The following is a 23,191-nucleotide window of genomic DNA, read 5'->3' as shown; positions in this document are numbered from 1 at the left end:
CAGCAATCGCAGATGCTTTTCAAATGGTTAACCAAACGTATATCAACTTTGCAACTTTTAATACGTACAGTTCGCACAGATTCTTCTTATGCCACCTTCTGGGTGTGCTCTCTCCACCATGGCCTCAAATACAATAGCTCAATCTATTCTATTTATTCACATCACTTAAGAAATATTATAATTGTCCATGTCTTGGGCGCTTATGCCAGTTAGAAGGTAAGCGTTTGTTTGTAAAGTTAAGTGTATGTTTGTGCAGTCATTGTCCAATGAATCAGTTCATTTGTTATTCATGAATAGGGCTCCCGGTTGTATGGTATTTATTTTTTTGCCATTTCCGTCTGTATTTATCCATATTTATTTTTTGGGCATTTTTTCTGTATTTATCCACATTTATTTTGGCCACAAGCAAAAGACGATGCTCCAGCTAGTATTTTTCCACATTTATTTAAATTGACAATGCACACATGCGCTCACTTAAACTAACGATTTGTTGTGGCTTTAGCAGTGCTTTAAATGGTCAGGTGCTGAGTAATTTGAAAAGGAGAGTACCTGTGTTTCTCAGTTCTGCTATAAAAACACTTTAGTACCACACCATCAGTGCTTAATTTGTGCCGACCAGAGCATTACTGTGTTAAACTCCGTCAGTAGTCAAACACAGCACTCTTGGGGGCATTAGATTGTATTTTAGTTGTATTTCTACAATAGAAAGCCATCATGCACACTCTCAGCCACTGTTAGATTAAAGCTCTGTTACAATCTGTATAATGTTTAATAACACAAACAATATTTTCCTTGAACTACTTACAGTATTAAAACATAGAAATGTGGGGAACAATGTATCTTAAATAAAATATTTAAGAGGATAATGCCCAATGTTTGGAAATAATCTTTTGTGAGGACTGAAAAAAATACAGTATTTAACAGACTTTTATATATCTAATCCAGGCCCAAAAATGTTTTTCTAGGTAACTGCTACTGGCAGCACATTCCATAAAACTAAAGGTCCTTCAGATCAGCCTCACATTTACAGCTTTCAAGTTGAAAACGTAAACAAATAAAGTCCGTCAGTGCGTGTTGAATTGGAATGTGAATGGCTCGGAACACGCAGTAAATATAGAATACTGCTCTCCATTTCTGTATTCCTTATTCATACCCGTGGGAAGCAAAGGTCACGTACTAAAAAGCAATGCACTTTTGAAGACACGTACTGTACGCTAAACTGCTGTGATGCACATGAAAATTAGATAGTGATACAGAAGCAATTCTGTATTCCACGTTGTGCTGCTGCCTAAAAAACATGAATATGCTGAACATGCAGTGGCATTACTCGGCTCTCTCTACGTATCTCACTTAAGAATCCGCCCCTGAGAACAATAAAGCCTCGTTACAAGTAAATGGTCTTTCAAAAGACCTGTAAAGCATTCGGGTGCGGCTGTGTGTGTCCGGGAAAGAATTTCCAGCAGAAGGAAGGGGGCATGGGGAAATAACTCTGGATTCGAGCAAGCCAGAGCAGCAACATTTTTCAGTATTTTGCCGTTTTTACATATAAATACAGACAACAGAAAAATTGCTTTCCGTCTGTATTTATATGTAAAAATCTGTTTAAACGGAAAACCGGGAGCCCTATTCATGAATAAGACCTGGTTGGCAGATAACCTCTATGAAATACTAGAAAAGCTCTGCCACAAACATTTTTATAGTTGAAAAAAATACAGATCCCTTGGTTTGAGCACCATCTTGGCAATCTTCATTCTTGTTGAAATGGGTAATTTGTTCCAGAATGCCACTACTCCTCTAGATTTCATTGGGATTGGAAGCAGCATGTGGGTGAACCACTTAGGCCTTCATTATGATGTCGGTCAGAGTTGCCTCTGACCGACACCATGTATTTATTTATAAAGTTTTCTATAGCGCGAACAAACCAACCAATCTCAGGTCGGCGGTTCTGACCTCATTACCTAGATGCGGAGGGTCAGGGGGTAAAGGGGCCCTGCTGTCTGTTTCCGGCAGCAAACCCATGTCGGAAAGGCCGACATGGATTTGCTGTCTAAAACCAGAATCATAATCGCGATGGCAGAAATGCCGCTCTTAAGGGATTATGAGGGCTTTCCAACTGTCCGACGGGCTCCTTGAGCCCGTCAGAACCGCATGGGATCCCCCGGCTGGTTTAAACTCCGTCCACCTTCATCATCATACAACGGTCGGACTTGAAACCTACAATGTCGGTCGGGTGCTTTCGAGTTGATATTGTAATTAGGCCCATAGTTTCAGTCGAAATCATCAAAAACAACAGTATTTAGCAGCCAGGGAATTAGAGCAGTACCTCCGAGAGGCTGAGGCTCAATGTATTACTGCGGTTTCACAGAGGCTAATCTTGAAAAGGTTCAACATAAGCTTATCTAAGCCAAGGGCGCTATTAACCATATCACTGTAAGGAGAATAGTGAAATAATATCTGGCTTGGACACATGAATGCTATGAATATAGCGAGTGGGTTAGACATCTCGCAGTACGTACGGGCAATGTGCCCGCAGGGCAGATCACTGAAGTTGGGAATCATCACTGCGGTAGTCTAATGGACTCCGAAGGGATCTGGGAGGTGGTCCGGGGAATTATGAGGGGCTTTATTGTGCTGAGGAGGCGCAAGAGGAGGAAAGCACAATACAATATCTGGACTCGATACCTGTCGATAGAATAAGCCCCGTAGACTGTCATTTTCTAGATGCTTCAATCATCAGAGAAGAAATCCTGGTGATTTTCAAAGATCTTCCATCTGGGAAGTCCTTGAACTAAAAAGATCCCATTCGAATTTTAAAAGTTCATTTTTTTACTCTTTTAGTTTTTGTGCCTGGGGAATTGATTTTGCAAGTGCAAAAGGGACAATTAGCCCTGGACTCTTAGTCTGTCACTAATATTGTAGTTTTTCAGAAAAAAAGAAAAGTCTCTGTGCATTCCTTGGTCTTATAACCCAATTTTCCTAATTAACTGCGACAACAAATGATACTCTAAAGTCCCCACCATACGTTTAAATCAGATTATTGGTAACCTGGTCTCTGTTAGACAGCATGGCTTTATTCTAGGGAGGGGCACAACAAACGATATCTGTCGAGTTATCGTGCTTTTCGAAGCAGCTGCTGTTTCCAGGGATTGCAGGGCATGTGCCCTATTAGATGCTGAACAAGCATTTGGCAGCGTATCCTGGGAGTATCTCTGGACGGTTACAGGTTGGTTTGTGTAAACGTGTGCTTTATCAATAAAACACTGCTCCAGGTTGCTTGGGAAACGTTTCTTTATTTCTTAATTAATGCCTCCTAAAGAGCGCCGAGCCGGCGCTTCTGTCCCGTGTGCGTTCGCGCCTCCTAATGAGCTGCGCGCGCATCCGGCCAAACATGGCCGCCTGCACGTCACGTCTTTACGTGACGTGCAACAACTAGTACGCCACTACATATCTCCCCTTTTTCCAACACAAACTAAGTCACTTACAGTTCGCTGTCCATATCGAAATCTTGGAACCTGGAAGGTCTCACCACAGGCCTTCCGCTCCGGGTTACCCTGGTCGGGGTCGCCGGGGCCTCCCTGCTCCTTGTCTCTGTGCTTCTCTCTCTCGGCGCGGCCGCGCCCTCATCCATACTCCTCCTTTGTAAGTCCATATCAGTTCCTTGGCTTTCATTCACTCTCCTCTCCTCCAGTCGTTCACCTCTAGCACTTCCTCCATCTTGCTGCTCACTTGCGCGTTGTTCCATCTCTACGTTCGGATCTTCCATGTCCTCCCATTCAGTTCCGTTTTGCCCCCATTGCAAGATCTTGTTACATCTGGCCATGCGGTCTTGGGACCACACGTTCCCGTCACTCAGCAGGGCCGCTCGGTCGTACACTTCCTTAACTTGCATGGGCTTGCTGTATTTGCTGTCTCCTTTCTTCTGTAGTGATGCCAACTTTACTCTTACCCACTCGCCTTTTTCCAACACTGTCCCTTTCACGTTCCTGTGTTTGTTGTAGTAGGTGGTGTAGATGGATTGTGCTCTCTCCAAGTTGGCTTGTACTACTGCAGGAGACCATTCACTGGTAATGATTTTTTCTTTCCACACCCGGTTATCGTGCGTGAACGGTTCCCGGCCTCTCAATATCTGGAACGGGCTGTACCCGGTTCCGGTGGGAGTGATTCTGTACGCCCATACCATGTTCCATATAGCCTTTTCCCAGTCCTTGTTGTTAGAGATCGCCGCTTGTACAGCTCCCATCACCATCCTGTTAAATCGCTCCACTAAGCCGTTGCCAGCTGGGTGGTAGACTGACGTGTGTTTGATTGTGATGCCGTTTCTCTGCATGAATTTGCTCCATTTTTCAGATGTAAATTGGGGTCCGTTATCACTCAGGATGGACTTGGGGATGCCTTCTCTTACAAACGTGTCGGACAGAAAATTCAGTATGTTTTCCGCATCCATGGTCTCGTCAATCTTTACTTCCGGCCATTTGGAGTATCTATCTATAAGGACACACACATACTTCTGGACCCCTTGGCCATCAAAGATTGGGCCCAAAATGTCTATTGACAATTCTTCCCACGGGTTCAGTGGGGGGTCGAACTTTCCCAGGGCCGGACGCAAGGGCTTGAGTGTCTTGTCCGCTCCTTGGCACTGTGGGCAGTCTCTAACGTGTCTCTCTGCCCGAATGTCCATGCCTGGCCACCAGTAATCTTGTTTCGTTCTTAGCTTCATTTTTCCTATGCCCAAGTGGCCCTCGTGTAGGATGTCCAGCAGCCTAGGTATGATGCTTCTTGGCGGGACCACTTTGTCTCCTCTGTATGTGAACACTCCTTTGTCATCCTACGATAATTCTTCCCTAACCTCATAGTAGGGCTTGAGACATTCGCCCAGTTGCCTTTTTTCTGGCCAACCCTTTACAATGTGCTTCTTCATTTCTTGGATGACGCTGTCCTCTTCGTATGCCTCCGTCCATTCTTGGTAGCTGATGGCCCTTTCTTGGTCTTCCATGAGAGCTACCATCTCCTCCTTACCCGTTGGGTCTTCCTCACCAGGTTCCATGGCCGCCGCCCTGCTCAGGTAGTCTGCTACTCGGTTCCGATTCCCGGGAATGTACTCTGTATCGTACCTAAATTCGAGCAACTTCAGAGTCATTTTAGATATTCTGGAGGTGGCGTTGGCATGCCCACTGGACGTTAGCACCTTCACCAAGGGCTTGTGATCTGTCCTTAGATGGAATCGGGTTCCCCATAGGAATTGTCGAAACCTGGTCATGGCCCAGACTACCGCCAACATTTCTTTTTCAATCACACTGTATTTCTTTTCGGTGTCATTCAATGCGCGGGAGGCAAAACTGATCGTCTCCATCTTCCCTTGCCCCCTATCTTGCATGAGTACCGCGCCTAGGCCCTTGTCGCTGGCGTCGGTCGTGAGCACCGTTGTGCCCTGTGGGTCATATCCTTGGAGTGGTACCGCTCCTGCAATATCTTTCTTGATCGTCTCAAACTCACTTTGCGTCTCCGGTGTCCACTGGAAGGTGGTGCTCTCCCTGGTCAGCATCCTCATGTGGTGTGTTTTTGAGGCAAAGTGTACCACAAATTTGCTGTAATACTCCGCCATGCCCAAAAATGACCTGACCTCTTCCTTGGTGGAGGGGGGCGGAGCTTCGGATATTGCTTTCACGTTTTCCGTCTTGGGTGTAATTCCTTGCACCCCTATCTCGTGGCCTAGATACGTCACCGACTCTAGGCCTAGTCGGCACTTTGTCCATTCTGCCGTGAGCCCTTTGATCTCCAGGGTTTCCAGCACTTTGCCGAGTTTCAAGTCGTGGTCCAGCTTGTCACGCCCCATTACCAGGATGTCGTCCTGGAAGTATTGGACAACTTCCATGTTCTTAAAGAGCTGGTGCATAAGCTTCTGGAATACTGCAGCTGCCGAAGCCAATCCAAACGGCATACGGCAGAACTGATAGCATCCGAATGGGGTGATGAATGACGTGAGTTTTCTGCTGTCCGGATGCAAGACTATTTGGTGGTAATCGGAGGTTAAATCAATGGTGGAGTACCACTTGACTCCCCGGGTTTTCGCCAACATCTTGTCGATCCTTGGGAGCGGGAACTTCTCCACCACTATGTTCTTATTTAGTTCTCTCAGGTCAACACAGAGCCTGACCTTCCCGTTGGGCTTCATGACTACAACCAATGGCGCGAGCCATTCTGCGCACGTGATGGGTTCAATTATCCCTTTTTTCTCCAAGTCTTGTAGTTCCGATTGGACTGCGTCCTTCACCGCTATAGGCACGTTTCTTACTTTGTGGGCGATTGGAATTGCTCCCTCCTTGAGTATTATCTTGTGTAGGAATCTCTCCAGTTTACCAACGGTGCCTCCGAATACTTTCGGGTAGTCCTCTTTCCACTTGGCTAGATCAGGCCACTATTCTGATTCCGTGAGCAGTATCTGCTCTTTACCTCCTGGATCCAATTTGATTCCCAGGTCACCCTGGTCCAGCCATCCCAAGACTGACGGTCCCTTATCTGAGATGTATAGCTTGCAGAACGCTGATCGGCCCCTAAACTCGAACTTCAAGGGTCGGAATCCCACCATAGGAATGCGGTCGCCGTTATATGTGACTGGACGGATGTCCAGTTTTTCTAGTTCTGGGCCCAATTGTGGACTGAAAGTTTCCTCCCATACTGCTCTCGGAACAATGGTGTAGGGGGAGCCAGTGTCTGCTACTACGCTTATGGGTATTCCGCCAATCGTCATTGCCAAGACCGGTTTGGTTGTCCTTTTCCCATCCACACTCAGCACCTGGTCGTATATGCACAGTACTGTGACCACCTCTTCTTCCACGTTTTCTTCCTGGTCCTCTTCGCCCTGGTCGATGTATTTCACCACGCTCTTGGATGATTTCTTCCGGCACACTTTCTCGTAGTGGCCGATGATGCCACAGTACATGCATTTGGCCCGGAACGCCAGGCATTTCCTGTCATGTGCCTCGTGGGACCAACTTCCGCATCTGTAGCATGTTTTCTTGTTGTCGCTGCTTGCTTGTTTCCCTGGGGTTCCGGCGTTGCTTTGCCATCTGTTGGGACCCTTTGGGGTGGAACCTTTGTACTTTTGGTCTCTGCCCGGTTCCTCGTTGTATATCCTGTTTACCATGGTGTTGGGTGTTGTTTCTTTCTTGGTAGCGTCTGCGCATCTGCGCGCCAGTTCCACTCGTTTGACGATGACCATTACATCTTTGAGTGTGGTGTCCCCACTTGCCCACAGTTTGTCCTGAACGTTAGTGCTGGTCGTGTGCATCACTATTTGGTCCTTAATGAATTCCTCCTCCCATGCTCCGTACCTGCACGTGGTCGCTAGCTTCTTCAGGGCAGCCACATACTCTTCTACCGTCTCTCCCGGCCGTTGTTTCCTCTGCTGGAAGTTGAATCTGTCGACTGACACACATATCGTGGGTCGATAGTGTTCGTTCAGGTCATCTATGGCATGGGCATAAACATCATCGTCTGTACTCTTTGTTTGGGTACCAGGCTTTTGTATATTCTGAGTCCTTCTGGTCCTAAACTGAGTAGTAGGATACGCTTTTTTCTTTTAGGGTTAAATACTTCCTCACTCTCGTCTTCTAGGACCCCTATGAAATTGTCTATGTATTCTCTCCAGTCTTCCCACTTCATTAGTGGTTCTCCAGGCTTGGGTAGGAATTGGACTGGCGCAATTGCATATCCTGCTGGTGTGCTCATTTTCTCCTCCTTAACTTTGGGTGTGGCACTCCCTTTGTTACTGGGGCTACCTGGGGTGCTGTCCATTTCCTCTGTCTTTGGTTGCAGCTGGGGACTATCAGAGTTAGCCCCCTCCCCCTCCTTTGTGGTAGCCAGCACTGATTCTCAACTTGTGGTGGTTGGTTTGTTTTGGCACGCTTTATTTCTAGGCTCTAGTGTCCCTATGCTCTTGGCCTGTTGTGCTGTTGGCCTGCTGCATACCCTCACAGGGTGTGGGTGGGCTCTGCCGCGCTCTTTAGGGTCAGTACCTTGGTTTGAGGGTCCTGAACTCTGTCCACTTGGTGTGCGGTCCTGGCTGCTTGTCCGCGCTGGGTAACCCTCTAACCAGGTCTGGGCTCAATGGTGTGCAGCTGTGTCCTCTTGAGTTCCCTCGTGGTGGGTCCGTTTTTTTTTTTTTTTTTATTTATTTATTTTTTTGGGTGCCTGGTGGGTGCCTGGTGGTGGCATCCCACCCTCGTCGCCACTGTAAACGTGTGCTTTATCAATAAAACACTGCTCCAGGTTGCTTGGGAAACGTTTCTTTATTTCTTAATTAATGCCTCCTAAAGAGCGCCGAGCCGGCGCTTCTGTCCCGTGTGCGTTCGCGCCTCCTAATGAGCTGCGCGCGCATCCGGCCAAACATGGCCGCCTGCACGTCACGTCTTTACGTGACGTGCAACAACTAGTACGCCACTACAGTTTGGAATTGGTGCTAGACATATGAAGGCAGCCCAGGCAGTGTATCGTAAACCTATACCCTGTCTATAGATCATGGGGGGGACAGTCAGATCAAATACAAATCAAGAGAGGCATAAGACAGGGGTGTCCTCGTTCATCCATATTATTTTCTCTATATGTTGACCCTTTGATCCGGAAACTTGAAGCAAACGCGTCAATCAGACCCTTGCAATTTTCACAGCCGGAATACCAAAGTTCACGCTTACACTGATAACATTGCAGTTTTAACATCTGATCCTGATGAAGCAATGAGGGCAATAGAATAAGAGGCCCATTTGTTTGGTACATTTTCTGGCTGTTCCCTAAATCGAAATAAAACTCAACTGGTAGTGAATAGTCCGATAAATCGCTTGATGCACGTATTGTCAATTAAGCAGTTTATCTGGGGGTTAATATAATTGCAGAAGCGGACCAGATAGTGGAATCTAATCTTGCTCAATTTATTTCAAAGGCAAAATGTGACTTGTGGAGGAATGAATAATTTGCATCTGTCAGAGAGAACATTCATGAAGCAAAGATGCATCTTCATCTAATCAAGTTTTTGATAGCTTACAGTCCCATTCAGATGTTGAGTATTTAGATGTCGGTGGAACAATGACAGGGAGGGTTTATGACTTGGTGAGAATCCGATGAAGGTGGCTTCTCTGGAGAATCAACACATGTTTTGAAGTACAAATATTCCAGAATTTTTTTATTTTTATTCATGAGTCCTGTTAACCCGCCGGATTAGTTGAGACTTTAGAGATCAGAGGTGTGTTTAGGGGCAGGACTTTGTAGCTAAGACAGCCCAGTGTAAACTTTATTCTGGTAGGTTTGGTAGCTAATGAAGATTGGAGAGGATAAGTGTATTGTGGTCACCGTTTGTATTGGACGGCAGGAGCTTGGTGGTAGAATGTAGGATGCTTTGAGAGCACGTGAGAAGTGGACAGGCCTGCAAGAATGGCTTTACCAAAGACTGTGTGTGATATTATCAGGGCATGGGCCCAGCTCCTGGATAGGAGGTGAACACAGCACCTCAGTCTTTCTGAGAGCATGAGGTGGAAGTTGGCAGCTTCGGTGGCATTAAACATAGAATCGTGAGTGAGGAAGCGTGAGTGCAACAAAGTGAATTGACATTACTTCAGCACTCCCTTCCACCTCCTTGTAAAACGCCCAGCCCGCTCACTCACAAGTCTAAAAAATACGAAGCAAATACCGGTCATAGCAGGACCTCTTTGTTGAAGATTTCCTGCTTTTCTGTGCTGTAAAACAATGGTCTTGATGTGTTTTTCACCCATTGTTCGCCACTTAGATTATTGCCGTGGGACAGGTCATCGGATTTGTCTTGCAGCTTAGTTTCAGCTTGCAATGCAAGTCATGTTTTTTCAACATCTTACAGAACGCAGTGGAACCAGAAGTTCTTTGATCATGTTACATTACTTTTGTTTGTATAGCGCTAACTGGCGTTTAAAAATTTTTTTTATGCATTTTATTGAGTTTTTGCAGGGTATGACACCAGTGCTTTAATTCAGCCAAAACAATCGAATGCAACCAAATTAGTCATAATTACAGTACATTCATATCTTGACATTGCAACAGCATTTGTCATTCGTTTATGAATGAGGAGAAAATAAGAAGATGAAGTAATTTAAATTATAACCACTGTAACTGTGGCGTCTGCTGGGATTATGAGCGAGTCGTATCACGTGATTGGGCTGGTGGCGACTGGTCAGTCTCATACCTGAATAATTTGGCACGTGCGTCTCGCTGACATGGTGTATATCATCGCGGGCCGCCAGTGATAATAAGTTGGTGGCGGGCTGGGGGGGTCCTCTGGCCTGTCAGTGGCCATGGCTGGGTTTGTATCCCTCTGATCTATTACACCCAGCCTCTCTAGTGTTTTCACGCCCCCGCCCACCTGGTTAGGTACCCTGGATTTTGGTGTGCGATTTTGATCCCTGAGTGTAAGTGACAGGGTGGACTTGTGTCGTTTTCGCTTCAGTGTTGGTGAGATGAGTTTCCCAACACTCGCCAACGGTCGTTGAGTCCCCTTTCGTTCGAAGCAACTTCAGGGTGTTTGCTTCTGCTCACGTCCATGTCACGCTAACTGACATTCGTAACCCATTTTAGATTATTCTCAATCTCTGCTTCTTGGCAGGCAGCTACATTTCTCTTTCTGGCCATCTGAATTGAGTGAGGTAGAACCATGTTGTTTCCCTGCATGGGAAGGATGTAGAGGACACACCTTAAATGTGAGAAAACAGACGAATTGGGCAATATCCGCTTATTCATTCAGCACTGAGGAGCCTTCTACTATTAAAACATAGATGTACGGAAAAAAAGCAGTAAAGTAGTGACCAGTGTAGCATGAAGCCATTCCACCAATGAAACACAATCTGACCTCTGTCATGATGATGGCAACCAACAATGCAAACACCAGGTGATCAAGCTATTACCATTTAATTTAACAATGCTCGCTTTTCATCTGTTGGTGGTGGCCACGAATGCTCCAAATTCTTCGTCTTAGCTCCTGGTGTTTGGTTGCAGCTTGAAAGAACCTCCCAAATAAAGAAAACTGTTAATATATAGAGTAAACCTTTCAAGAGACCCATGCTTTCCTTTTCCCTTCCATGGTGCAGGAGCAGTTCCAGTTTATACCACTTTACAACAAGACTGGCAGGAGGTGGGAGCCCGCAGAGCCTGCTGCTGTCCCGTTCTTACTCCCCAACGCAGGTAAGTCCTGTAGGTGCTTGTCGTGCTCGTTGAGATCCTGTGATTGCCTACCTTCTACTTGTTGCTTCTAAGATGCGTGGGCTTGTTTATTTACAGATTGCGGGATCCCTTCTGTGAATCTAGAGGACTTGCTGTACCAAGGCCGCCTCCGAAGCAATTCCTGGAAGACCAAAGATGAAGAGCTTCTGAACTTTAGCGCTCAGGTGAGATTGATTGACTAAGCTGCGTGTTCATGAATGTGTCCGAAAGCCCAGTAGGAGTACGCTCTAGGTGGCCGGCTTGAATACAGACTGTCTTAATCATTCCAAAGTTTATTAAAGGAGATCTATTGTGTTGGACAGTTATTGCATCCATTCTTCATGACTTTGCTGATGGAGCAATGCAGAGCGTGGCAGTTCGTTAATGTTTTAACATCTAGCACACTTCAGTGTCATTTGCCACCCCCACTTCTATGGTGTAAAGTAGCCTGATGCAGATGATGTGATCAACACGCGACCCTTAGCACTGGGCAGAAGAACTTCCTCCCTGTTTCACCCCTGTTTGGTCTTCACTATTTTTAAAATAAAATATTTTCTTTCAAGGTTTACATATTTATCATTGATCTCCTAATTATGTTATGTTATGGTATGTAAAGGGTAATAATGATTTAAAAAAAAGATAACCATGACTTTACAGGGCTTTTATTCTACATTTAACACCTTGGAAATTATTGGCAATGTGCTCCATGTTCAAATTCTTGGAGTCAGATTTGATGCACATGGTTGGCCTCTGAGGTTGGATTTTCTGCTTTGTAGTAGGTCTCATTGCTGACTCCTGTGCGGAGGTTTCACTCCGTATCGGTGCTGGTGCGACTTTCGTTGCACGTGCTCCAACACCCAAAGGACTTGAGCGGGAGGCAGAATCCGACTATGCTTCAGGGTGTCTTTGTGATCCTCTTGGACCAGCCTGGTGCCGGTCGATAGAGGTGTCAATTATAGTTGGTGTCTGCTCATTTTTTGACATTTGACATTCATGGGTGCTCTGGATCCAGTTGGTACTGGTCTTCCAGACCATCAGTCTCACTAATGTCTGAATGCATTAAACAACCAGTTCATGTAGTAGAAACCCACAAGTAGTACTAGGCTTCTCAGTGCAAGATCACTTGCTCATCTCAACTTCATGACGCATAGTGTGTGTTTTTAGCAAACCAATAGTTTTTGCATCCATGTCAGGCTTGCATAAAATCTGACATTTCTGCACTGGGTTTAACTTTCTAGCCGTGGGCCACAATAAATGCGGATTAATTCAACTCTACCAAAACAGTTAGGATGTGAAAAATGGTTTTCCTCTCACCCTCTACGCAGACCCACATGAAATTTGAAGTGTTGCTGAGGGGAAAAAGTGCTGTTTTCAGCATATGAGTCAAGCTGTGCTGGGTTTGATGCCACTTGTTGTAGGAAGGTGGAAACCTGACTATGGTTACCCCAGATTTTTTGCCTAGTGTTTAGCTGGTTTTTGACTTAGTTGGCCTGGGATCCTGCTAATCTGGGCCCCAGGCTATCCGCTGCCTCTGTAAAATGGACTCCATGTACCTTAGGTACATCTCCAATTGGATATTGGGTCACCTTATGAGCCCCTGTACAGTGTGCTATAGGTACCCAGGGCATCAATCAATCAATCAATCAATCAAGGCATTTATATAGCGCACTACTCACCCTGAGGGTCTCAAGGCACTTGGGGGACGGTGGTCTGCTACTGCTCGAACAGCCAGGTCTTGAGATGCTTCCTGAAGGAGAGGTGATCTTGGGTCAGGCGGAGGTGGATGGGGAGGGTGTTCCAAGTCTTGGCAGCCAGGTAGGAGAAGGATCTTCCTCCCATGGTGGCTCTTCGGATGCGCGGGACGGAGGTGAGGGCGTGGCTGGTTGATCGTAGCTGGCGGGTGGAAGTGTAGAAGGTCAGGCGATTGTTGAGGTACTTGGGGCCCAGGTCGTGGAGGGCCTTGTGTGCGTGGGTGAGTAGTCAGAACGTGATTCTCTTGCTGACGGGGAGCCAGTGCAGGTCTCTCAGGTTTCAGGAGATGTGGCTTTGTCGGGGGATGTTCAAGATGAGTCGTGCGGAGGCGTTCTAGATGCGTTGGAGTCTTTTATGTAGTTAGGCTGTGGTTCCGGTGTAGAGGGTGTTTCCGTAGTCCGTCGGCTGGTGATGAGGGCCTGGGTGACCGTCTTCCTGGTTTCGGTGGGGATCCATCGGAAGATCTTTCGGAGCATGCGTAGGATGTTGAAGCATGAAGATGAGACGGCGTTGACTTGTCTGGTCATAGAGGGAGGAGTCCAGGATGAAGCCCAAGTTTCGTGCGTGGTCCATTGGTTTGGGTGCGCTGCCCAGGGCAGGGGGCCACCAGGAGTCGTCCCAGGCAGAGGGTGATGATCCAAGGATGAGGACTTCCAGCTTGTCTGAGTTCAGTTTCAGGCGGCTGTTCAACATTCACTCGGCTACGTCTTTCATCCCTTCGTGTAGGTTGGTCCTGGCGGTAGCTGGGTCTTTGGTGAGGGAGAGGATCAGCCGAGTGTCGTCGGCGTAGGAGATGATGTTGAGGTTGTGTTGGCGTGCGATGGCTGCGAGGGGGCACATGTAGACGTTGAAGAGGGTGAGGCTAAGTGATAATGATCCTTGAGGTACTCCGCATATGACTTCGGTGGCCTCGGATCTGAACGGGGGGAGGCGGACTCTGTGGGTTCTACCGGCGAGGAACGAGATGATCCACTCTAGTGCCTTATCTTGGATTCCGGTGTTGTTGAGGTGCTGTACTAGGGTGCGGTGGCAGACCGTGTCGAACGCTGCGGAGAGGTCCAGGAGGATGAGGGCCGCTGTTTCCCCGTTATCGAGCAGGGCACGGATGTCGTCTGTGGCTGCGATGAGGGCGGTCTCGGTGCTGTGGTTGGCTCGGAAGCCGGACTGCGAATGGTCGAGGGATCCGTTCGTCTCGAGGAAGGCGGCAAGCTTTCAGCAGAAGCGGCCGCTCCACGCTGCCAGCCTCCGGATTTGGTATCGTTATTGCAGAGTTCTCACCTGATTAAGCCTGCACAGCTCTTGAAGTTTTAGAAGCGCCTAGCTTGTGTGTAGCGCTAGCAGAGTTCTCACCTGATTAAGCCTGCACAGCTTTTGAAGTTTTAGAAGCGCCTAGCTTGTGTGTAGCGCTAGACTGCCCCGACCTCCCAGCATTTGTTTAGAATTCCGCCGAGGCCATTAACATATTGAAGCCCCCAAAGTGCGCTTGTGTGACAGCAGCTCCTGCACCGTGCTGCCTGAATAGATAAGATTGCCTGCTATTGCACTGTGTATTAGCGCCGCCGCCTCTGACATCGCGCTCGCCTCCATTGTGCCCCAGTGTTGTTGCAAGTTTGCCTGTTTTGCTGCTGCCATTTTGTTTATTGTTGCCCTGCCTCCTTCCCCTGATCTCCACCCCGCCTCCCTGCTGACCCTCCCTCGCCCCTCCCCTCCACTATCCGCATATGATAGATGAACTCTAGCGCAGCGGTCTCGCGCAGCGGTCTCGCCGAAGGTGCGCCAAAGGTAAGCCCGTCTACGCCTGTCCGCGCCTGGACCGCGCCCAGTGCCAGACCCCCTGGCCCCCGTAATGCCCAGCCCACTCGCATCACTTACGATGCCACCACCCTCCTAGCCCTTAACCCCGGCCGCTCCCCCAACTGCGTCCAAGCCGCTCCTGGACACACCCATGGACCTTTCTCATGCTACTCCTGCAAATTCATCGGCACCGTCACCAACTCCGCTACGATCACACCTCAGATTCCCGACCCCAACCACCTACAATGCATCTTGCTCAACACCCGATCGGTCCACAGGCACGCCATTGACCTATGGAACCTACTAGACACCATCTCTCCGGACGTCGCCTTCCTAACAGAAACATGGATGAACGCCTCCTCCGCCCCAGACATCACCATTGCCATCCCAGAAGATTATAAGATCATACGCAAGGACCGTACCGGCCACACAGGAGGAGGAATCGCTATCGTCCATAAAAAATCCATCCACATCTCAACCAGCTCTGACGTCAATCTCGCCAACTCCGAACACCTTCACTTCCAGATCGACATCGACCCCAAGACCACACTCAGAGGCACCCTCCTTTACAGGCCACCAGGACCCCGCGCACAATTTAGTGAGGACATCACGGACTTCATCACTCCACACGCGCTCCCCTCCAAAGATTACATCCTTCTGGGAGACCTCAATTTTCACCTTGAAAAGAACAACGACCGCAACTCCACCACCCTTTTGGACAACCTCGCCAACCTCGGACTTAAACAACTGGTCACTTCCCCCACCCACATCGCAGGTCACACTCTCGACCCTATCTTCACCTCCAGCAATCATGTCTCCTTCAGCCACACTACGGCTCTCCTCTGGACTGACCACAGCTGCGTTCACTTTACCTACAACAAGCCCAAACCCAACAACCACCCCCAACCAACTCTGCAAAGAAACTGGAACAAAATCACCATCGACCAGATCTCCTCATCGCTTCTTCTAAACCCCCCAGCCCACTCCTCAAACCCCGACCAAGCCGCCACCAACCTCACCCTATGGTTATCCAACAGCGCCGACATCCTAGCACCACTGAAAAAACGACAAAGCAAACTTGGCAGCAAGAAGGCCTCATGGTTCAACGATGATCTTAAGAAGTCCAAGAAACTCTGCCGCTCCCTTGAGAAGGCCTGGAAAAAAGACCCAACCACCAGCACCAAGGACGCCTTCAAAAACGCCACCCGCAGACACCACCAACTGATCCGAAAGGCCAAGAAAACCGCCTTCAAGGATCGACTAGATAACAACGCCCACAACAGCAAGGAACTTTTCAACATCGTCAAGGAATTTACCAATCCCTCGGCCAACTCCAACAACATCACCCCCTCTCAAGCCCTCTGCGACTCCCTAGCTTCATTCTTCCACAACAAAATTGCAGACATCCACAACAGCTTCGACAACCAACCCGGAGACCAACCCACCCAACCATCTGCTGAACCTTCACCCCCCTCGAACATCCTTAATGACTGGAACCCAATCTCCACTGAGGACACCATCCACCTGATGAACTCCATCCACTCAGGATCCCCCAACAGACCCATGCCCTCACCACATCTTCAACAAAGCAGACTCCATCATAGCACCGCACCTCCGAGACGTCATCAACTGCTCCTTCAACTCCGCCACCTTCCCGGAAAGCTGGAAACACGCTGAACTCAGCGCCCTTCTGAAAAAACCCACAGCGGACCCCACCGAACTCAAAAATTACCGCCCCATCTCGCTCCTTCCATTCCCGGCCAAAGTCATCGAGAAAGCTGTCAACAACCAGCTCGCCGCCTTCCTCGAAGCCAACAAATCCCTCGACTCCTCACAGTCCGGCTTCCGAGCAAAACACAGCACTGAGACAGCCCTCATCGCAGCAACAGACGACATTCGAACTCTACTGGACAATGGAGACACAGTCGCCCTCATCCTCCTCGACCTCTCCGCAGCCTTCGACACAGTCTGCCATAGCACCCTTCTACAGCGCCTCAGAAACATCGGAATCCAAGGAAAAGCACTAGAATGGATCACCTCGTTCCTCACCGGAAGAACCCAGAGAGTCCGCCTTCCACCATTCAAGTCAGAGGCCACTGAAGTCATCTGCGGCGTACCACAAGGATCTTCACTCAGCCCCACCCTTTTCAACGTATACATGAGCCCCCTCGCGGCCATCGCCCGCCAACACAACCTCAACATCATCTCCTACGCGGATGACACTCAACTGATCCTATCACTCACCAATGACCCTAGCACCGCCAAAACTAACCTACACGAAGGAATGAAAGAAGTTGCCGAATGGATGAAACACAGCCGTCTGAAACTGAACTCAGATAAAACAGAAGTCCTCATCTTAGGTACCTCCCCCTCCACATGGGACGACTCTTGGTGGCCAGAAGCCCTTGGAAAAGCACCCATCCCGACAGACCACGCACGGAACCTAGGCGTCATCCTGGATTCCTCACTTTCAATGAACAGACAAGTCAACGCCGTCTCCTCATCCTGCTTCAACATTCTTCGCATGCTCAAAAAAACATTTCGTTGGATCCCCACCGAAACTAGGAAAACGGTCACCCACGCTCTTGTCACGAGCCGACTGGACTACGGAAACACCCTCTACGCCGGTACTACCGCTAAACTCCAGAAAAAACTCCAACGAATCCAAAACGCCTCAGCCAGGATCATATTAGACATCCCGCGTAAAGAACACATCTCTGGTCACCTGAAAAACCTCCACTGGCTTCCCGTCAATAAGAGGATCACTTTCCGGCTCCTAACCCACGCACACAAAGCACTCTACGAAATCGGACCAGAATGCCTCAACACACGACTGTCCTTCTACACCCCCTCCCGCCAACTACGATCTTCCAACCAAGCCCTTGCCACTCTACCTCGCATCAACAAAACCACCATGGGAGGTAGATCCTTCTCCTACCTGGCAGCTAAAACCTGGAACTCTCTTCCCACTTACCTTCGCCTTACCCAGAACCACCTAGCATTCAGAAAGCAACTTAAAACGTGGATATTTGACAAGTAATCCCCCACCCCTCCCTAAGCGCCTTGAGACCCTCTGGGTATGTAGTGCGCTATATAAATTCTCTGACTTGACTTGACTTGACTCTGTTGACGATCTTCTCGATGACTTTTGCAGGAAAAGGGAGGAGCGAGATGGGGCAGTAGTTCTTGAGGTCGGTGGGGTCTGCTGATGGTTTCTTCAGGAGGGTGCTGAGTTCGGCATGCTTCCAGCTCTCGGGGAAGGTGGCGGTGTCGAAGGAGCAATTGATGATGTCTCAGAGTTGGGGTGCGATGACGGAGTCAGCCTTGTTGAAGATGTGGTGTGGGCATGGGTCGGTTGGTGATCCGGAGTGAATGGTGTTCATTGTGTGGATGGTGTCTTCGGTGCTGACCTGGGTCCAGGTGCGGAGGGTGCTGGTGGGGGGCGTCTGATCGGCGGTTGGGTGCGTGGTCTGTGCTCCAAAGCTGTTGTGTATGTCGGCGATCTTGCTGTGGAAGAATGAGGCCAGAGAGTCACAGAGGTCTTGTGAGGGAGTGATGTCGTTGTTTCCTGCGCTGGGGTTGGAGGGCTCTTTGACGATGCTGAAGAGTTCCTTGCTGTTGTGTGCGTTGTGGTCTATTCATTCCTTGAATGCTGTCTTCTTGGTGGTGTGGATCAGCTGGTGGTGTATGCGGGAGGCGTGCTTGAGGGTGATCATGTTGTCTGTGGTCTGGTCTTTGCGCCAGGCTTTCTCGAGGGTACGGCAGTTCTTCTTGGATTTCTTTAGGTCGTCGTTGAACCAGGAGGCTTTCTTGCTTCCGGGTCTGCTGGGGTTGTTTTTCAGGGGTGCAAGGTCGTCAGCACAGTTGGTGATCCACTGTGTGAGGTTGTTGGCTGCTTGGTTGGGGTCCGTTGAGCTGGTGGGGGGGTTCCGGTTCAGAGATGTGGTGAGCTGGTCGGTGGTGATTTTGTTCCAGTTCCTGCGGGGAACCTGTTGCGGGTGGTGGTGAGTCGTGGTTCTTCTGAAGCTGAAGTGGACGCAGCTGTGGCATAGTTGCATCCAAGGCATAGGTGCATCCAAGGCCTACCAGGGGCTACGGCATATCTTTTGCCTCCCCTGGCTGGCCATTCAAATTGGCACAACTGGCTGATCACTCAGCTGGTGCAAGGTGATGTAATCACCCCTTGCTTAGATATCTAGACACATATACACCTATAAGTCACTCCTATGGCAGGCCTTAACAATCCTGGAGGCAGAGTGCTTGGTTTTATGTGAGCTGGTGCTCTAGCATGAGCTGAGCCTGGCTGCAGCTTTCGGAACCACGTCCTTTAGCTGTTCTAGGATATTGCCATACCATATACTCTTAAGTGCATTATAATCCTCGCGGTTACATGCAAACTATAGTTTGGCTTTATCATAACATGTCGAGTAAGGTGTCATACGATTTGGAATACTACCTCCTAGCCAGTTCTGGCGACGGGGGTAGCATTCCACCCTTCTAGAGGAAGAAGACATGTTGTTCCTACTATTCCCGGTTAAAGTTAACCAGAGTCTCAGCATCACAAAATGGATGCTGCTGCCACAGACACAAGTCTTACCTCCTGCTGCTGGGAGTCCTTCCAGCGAGGGAGGCTTGGACAATAGGTTTCCTGACTTGGGAGGTACTAGCACCACCCCAGACAGGATTTTGTGTATTAGGGCAGGGAGGGCTGAAAGGATTGAGACACTGCCTGGGGCACACAAGGTGTCCCATGCATAGGCCAGTTCAAACCAGTGCTGGGGCACTCCAGCCCCAGCTCTGGCGCGAAACTGGACAAAGGGAAAGGGGTGTAACCACCCCTTTCCCTGGTCCCACCCATAGGAGGGATCGAGCAGGTAATCCAGCCCCTAAGATTGGTATATAGGTAGGAGCTGAGTCCCAAGACTTTAGATTAATCCTGACTGAAACTCTGATACGAAACTCTGGACCTTCGACAATCTACTTGAAGAAGACGACTGAAGAATCTCCCTTGTGGTCAAGGAGTGACCACCCTGCACAAGCAGGCACCATCCAGCGATCGACCATTTGCTTTGCTGCCGCCTTCCACCGGAGCCCGAGCCCAGAGCCTGACAAGAACCGGATTCCCAGACATCCAACAGCCCGATCCACAGTCCCTGCAAAGCTAAGACCCGTGGAGGTGACGAGAGACGTGAGACCGGCCATCTTGAAAAGTCTGCAACTTGCTAACTGTGCAGCCCCCGAGGCCTCCTCGAAGCTGTGCATTGGGGATTGAGAAGCCCCAGCCCCGAGCAGCATCTGCACCAAAGATCAGCCCTGCACACTCCACGAGTTCTGCGTGGGGCCCTTTTGCATTTTCCTGCTCGACGCGTCTGCCCGGTCATTTGCTCGTCAGCTAGTGGCCATCTTGGCAACGATACTTTGATTTTCCACCGCTGGTCTGTTTGCTCCAGACTGCCCCTTGCTTCCCTCAAAAGAAGCAGCCCCTCAAAAGAAGCAGCCCCTCAGACCTTGCTGGTCTGAGTAAGAAGCCTACATCGTAATCTGCGTGGGTTGCCTTTGTCAAGGCTTGTTGCCTCCATCTTGAAGCCGACACCGCCAACAGCGAGAGCCTTCGTGGGACAGTCCGTGCCTGACTCCTGGTCGTCGTCGATGACTCCTGGTCCACGTGGCTGCAGAGACAAGCTTCCCATCAGCACCTGATCGCATCCCGACATCGCCTGGTTCCTTCCTGGTCACTGGCTAGTGACCCATACTCTGTCCTCTCTGCTTTCAGGTCTTCTACATCTTCGATCCACCCTTGGATCCACCCGGACTCTTCTCTTCTGGTCGCCTGCAGCATCTTTTCTCCAAAGCTCCATAGATCTCCACGACGAAACCGACACACTTTTGGACTTATGCACCCGCTTCCTGTGGGTTAGTTAACGCGAGTACTACGGAGCTCCTGTAGAGGTTTACACTCCTAGTTTCAAGTGGTTAAGTTCTAGTCCAGTCGGAAGACTCCCAAACCTTTAACTTTATAACTTTTACGCACCCATTGACTTCTATGTGTAAACGCGTGTGCCTTTAGACACTGCACACACATCCCGTGGGCCTCCTGCTCCCTAACCATTGTTAGTACAGTGTAGCCCCAGCGATGCCCTAGGCCTTACCCTTGTTCGTGACGTGGTACTTATACCACTTTCTTAGTACATGGTTTAGCGGGCCACCCCGGCCTATCCATATTTGTATATTCTATTAAGTTATTTGTTTTGCGCTTGTGCTTCTGTGCTCATAAAGAGTTCAGGGGATTTGTTTAGAAATAAATACATTAATATTTTGAATATATATCATGTGTGGTGTCCTTTCATTTGGTATTAAAGGGATTGCATATAGTAAAACAGCTGGCTTCACATGCCCTCTTGAGTTTAGCCTAAGACTGCTTTGTCCATGCTACCCCTAGGATAGCTGGTCTATAAGGTTGACTTTACAACCATCACCATAAGGGTTGTTTGGACTGGTGCAAGGTGCTCACTAGAATACCAGGCCAACTTCTCACACTTGTGTGCTCTGCTCTTAAGTTTCTGGCGTGCTTTAAAAAACCCCCAAAAAAACAAGAACAAGCAAAGTCAAACTCTAAGTTTCTAGCTTTGTTTCGAAGGAAGGCTGTAGGTCGCAAGCTAAGCACATAGTGGGTTGTACGACATAGGTGGGTTAAATAAGCCTGGCTCGGTGCCCATCCCCCACTACAATGTTGCGGCTGCCAATCATGTCCTTCCATCCTGCTGGAGTCTTACTGGACTGCCAATAAGAATGCACGTCTTGACGTTTTTTCCCATGGTACTCCAATGGGAACAGCTGTCATATGGCCATGTGAAAACCAAATCAGGGGCCCCAGTTACTGCTTTTGTGTCACTTCAAAAGGTTTTGTGGTTGCAATTCTTTGCAGCTCTTATTGAAAGTAATCCAGACCAAGCTTCTCCCTATAATTTCATATGGGTGTCAACCCCTCTGGTCACGCAAAGCAAAGCTGTTAGTAGAAGTTTTCAATCTGAACTCCTACAGACTGCTCTTTTGTCTCCCATGTAACGCATCTCCAGCACAACTCAAGCTGGGGGTTGTCTTAGTGATGCAAATCTTTGCAAGACAAGGTGCTTTTGTAAAACTTAGTTACAAGTTAAGAGCTGCCCTTGAGGGCTCGCTCGGTAATTTCCTCTGGTTAGAATTATTCAGTGGCACTCGTAAATTAATCTACAGAAAATATCTACAGAGTTGTAGAAAGAACTTGAAAATTGCTGATCTGTGGAATCGGCCCATTTCATTCCTAGTTTTCGTGAAACGCGAACATCAACATGTGGAAGCTGATAAAAATGCTTTTGCATGACAGACTTATCTGGGAATTTGTTATTCCAACCATACGAAATGAAACTTAGGAATTTCCGCTTTGGAAGTCTTTTCACTCTAGACCGTAACTGTAGCAAAATTTCCCCGATAATCTTCAGCAATGGCCACCATTTTTTACCTTTTAGTACCCACTAATATATAACATACAATAGATATTTTATAATGGTATATATGTAATGTTTTAATTAGCTGTGCATTATTAATGTTGATTTAATAAAATTACTTCACAGAATTACACCAAATTGCAAAACGCACGTTTTCTGGATAAATATTGGCATTCTGCTAAATTAGGTGGGATTCTGTTCAGCCATTTTCTCTGTAGCGTTGAAAATTACATGAGGGAAAAAAAGTGTTTTGGGCCACACCATTTTTTTCCTGCACCTGCTTGATGGATCACTATTCAGGAAGGAGCTGAGGAGGAGGAGGAGGATTCATTTTTTGGGAAAGTTTTGTGAATATGCCTCAAACATTGCCAACGTTATTAGCAAAACAGAAAATGCTATTCTTGTGGAAACTCTGACTTGGGTATAACTACATAGTAGCTAAGGCTACTGTATAATACATATACAAAAAGATATATATTTTTGACTTTTTCACAACTTAGTGGGAAGTGATGTTGTGCCGCTCCTTGTAATGGTTCAGCTCTTTTAGTGGGCCCATTTGATATTTTGGATCCGAAGTGTGGGTGTGCACCTCCCTCCTGAGCCTAGGACCAGTTTCAAGACATGAAATTTAGATGTAAATAGTCTTCCAGAAGGATCTCAATCAACTCTTCCAATTAGTAAGAGGGGACAAGAATCTGTTCCAAGCATTCTGTTCATCCATCTTGCTTCTGACCATCCTCCCTGGCTTACAGCACTTGGAGTAAAATGGCGCCCAAGCAGATCTTCTTCTAGTAAAGGTGCAGAGGTCTAAGCTTCAATAATATTTCTTCAGCTGTTTAAAAAAATCAGTTTAAGGAATCCTACCTGCCTGCTCGAACAGATACCTAAAATTATAAATTGATCAATGTAGAATTACTATTGCAAGTAAGTAAAATATCTTGCTGTCC

At 48.2% G+C, this 23,191-nt stretch overlaps 1 protein-coding gene across 2 annotated transcripts in view; it reads left to right on the top strand.

Moving 5' to 3' along the window:
• Nucleotides 1-23,191, top strand: part of TAF1C (TATA-box binding protein associated factor, RNA polymerase I subunit C) — a 161,492-nt gene that overhangs the window by 21,224 nt on the left and 117,077 nt on the right. For both annotated transcript variants that reach the window (XM_086960039.1, XM_086960040.1), the window contains exons 3-4: nt 11,103-11,196; nt 11,293-11,399. In XM_086960039.1, the coding sequence (XP_086816165.1) occupies nt 11,103-11,196; nt 11,293-11,399 (201 nt within the window). The remainder of the gene's footprint in view (nt 1-11,102; nt 11,197-11,292; nt 11,400-23,191) is intronic.

Source organism: Lissotriton vulgaris, chromosome 3_1, assembly GCF_964263255.1.
Source record: "Lissotriton vulgaris chromosome 3_1, aLisVul1.2, whole genome shotgun sequence".
NCBI classification, from domain to species: Eukaryota; Metazoa; Chordata; class Amphibia; order Caudata; family Salamandridae; genus Lissotriton; species Lissotriton vulgaris.
Note: the sequence above shows the minus strand (reverse complement) of the source record. Positions and strands in the feature narration are given on the sequence as shown.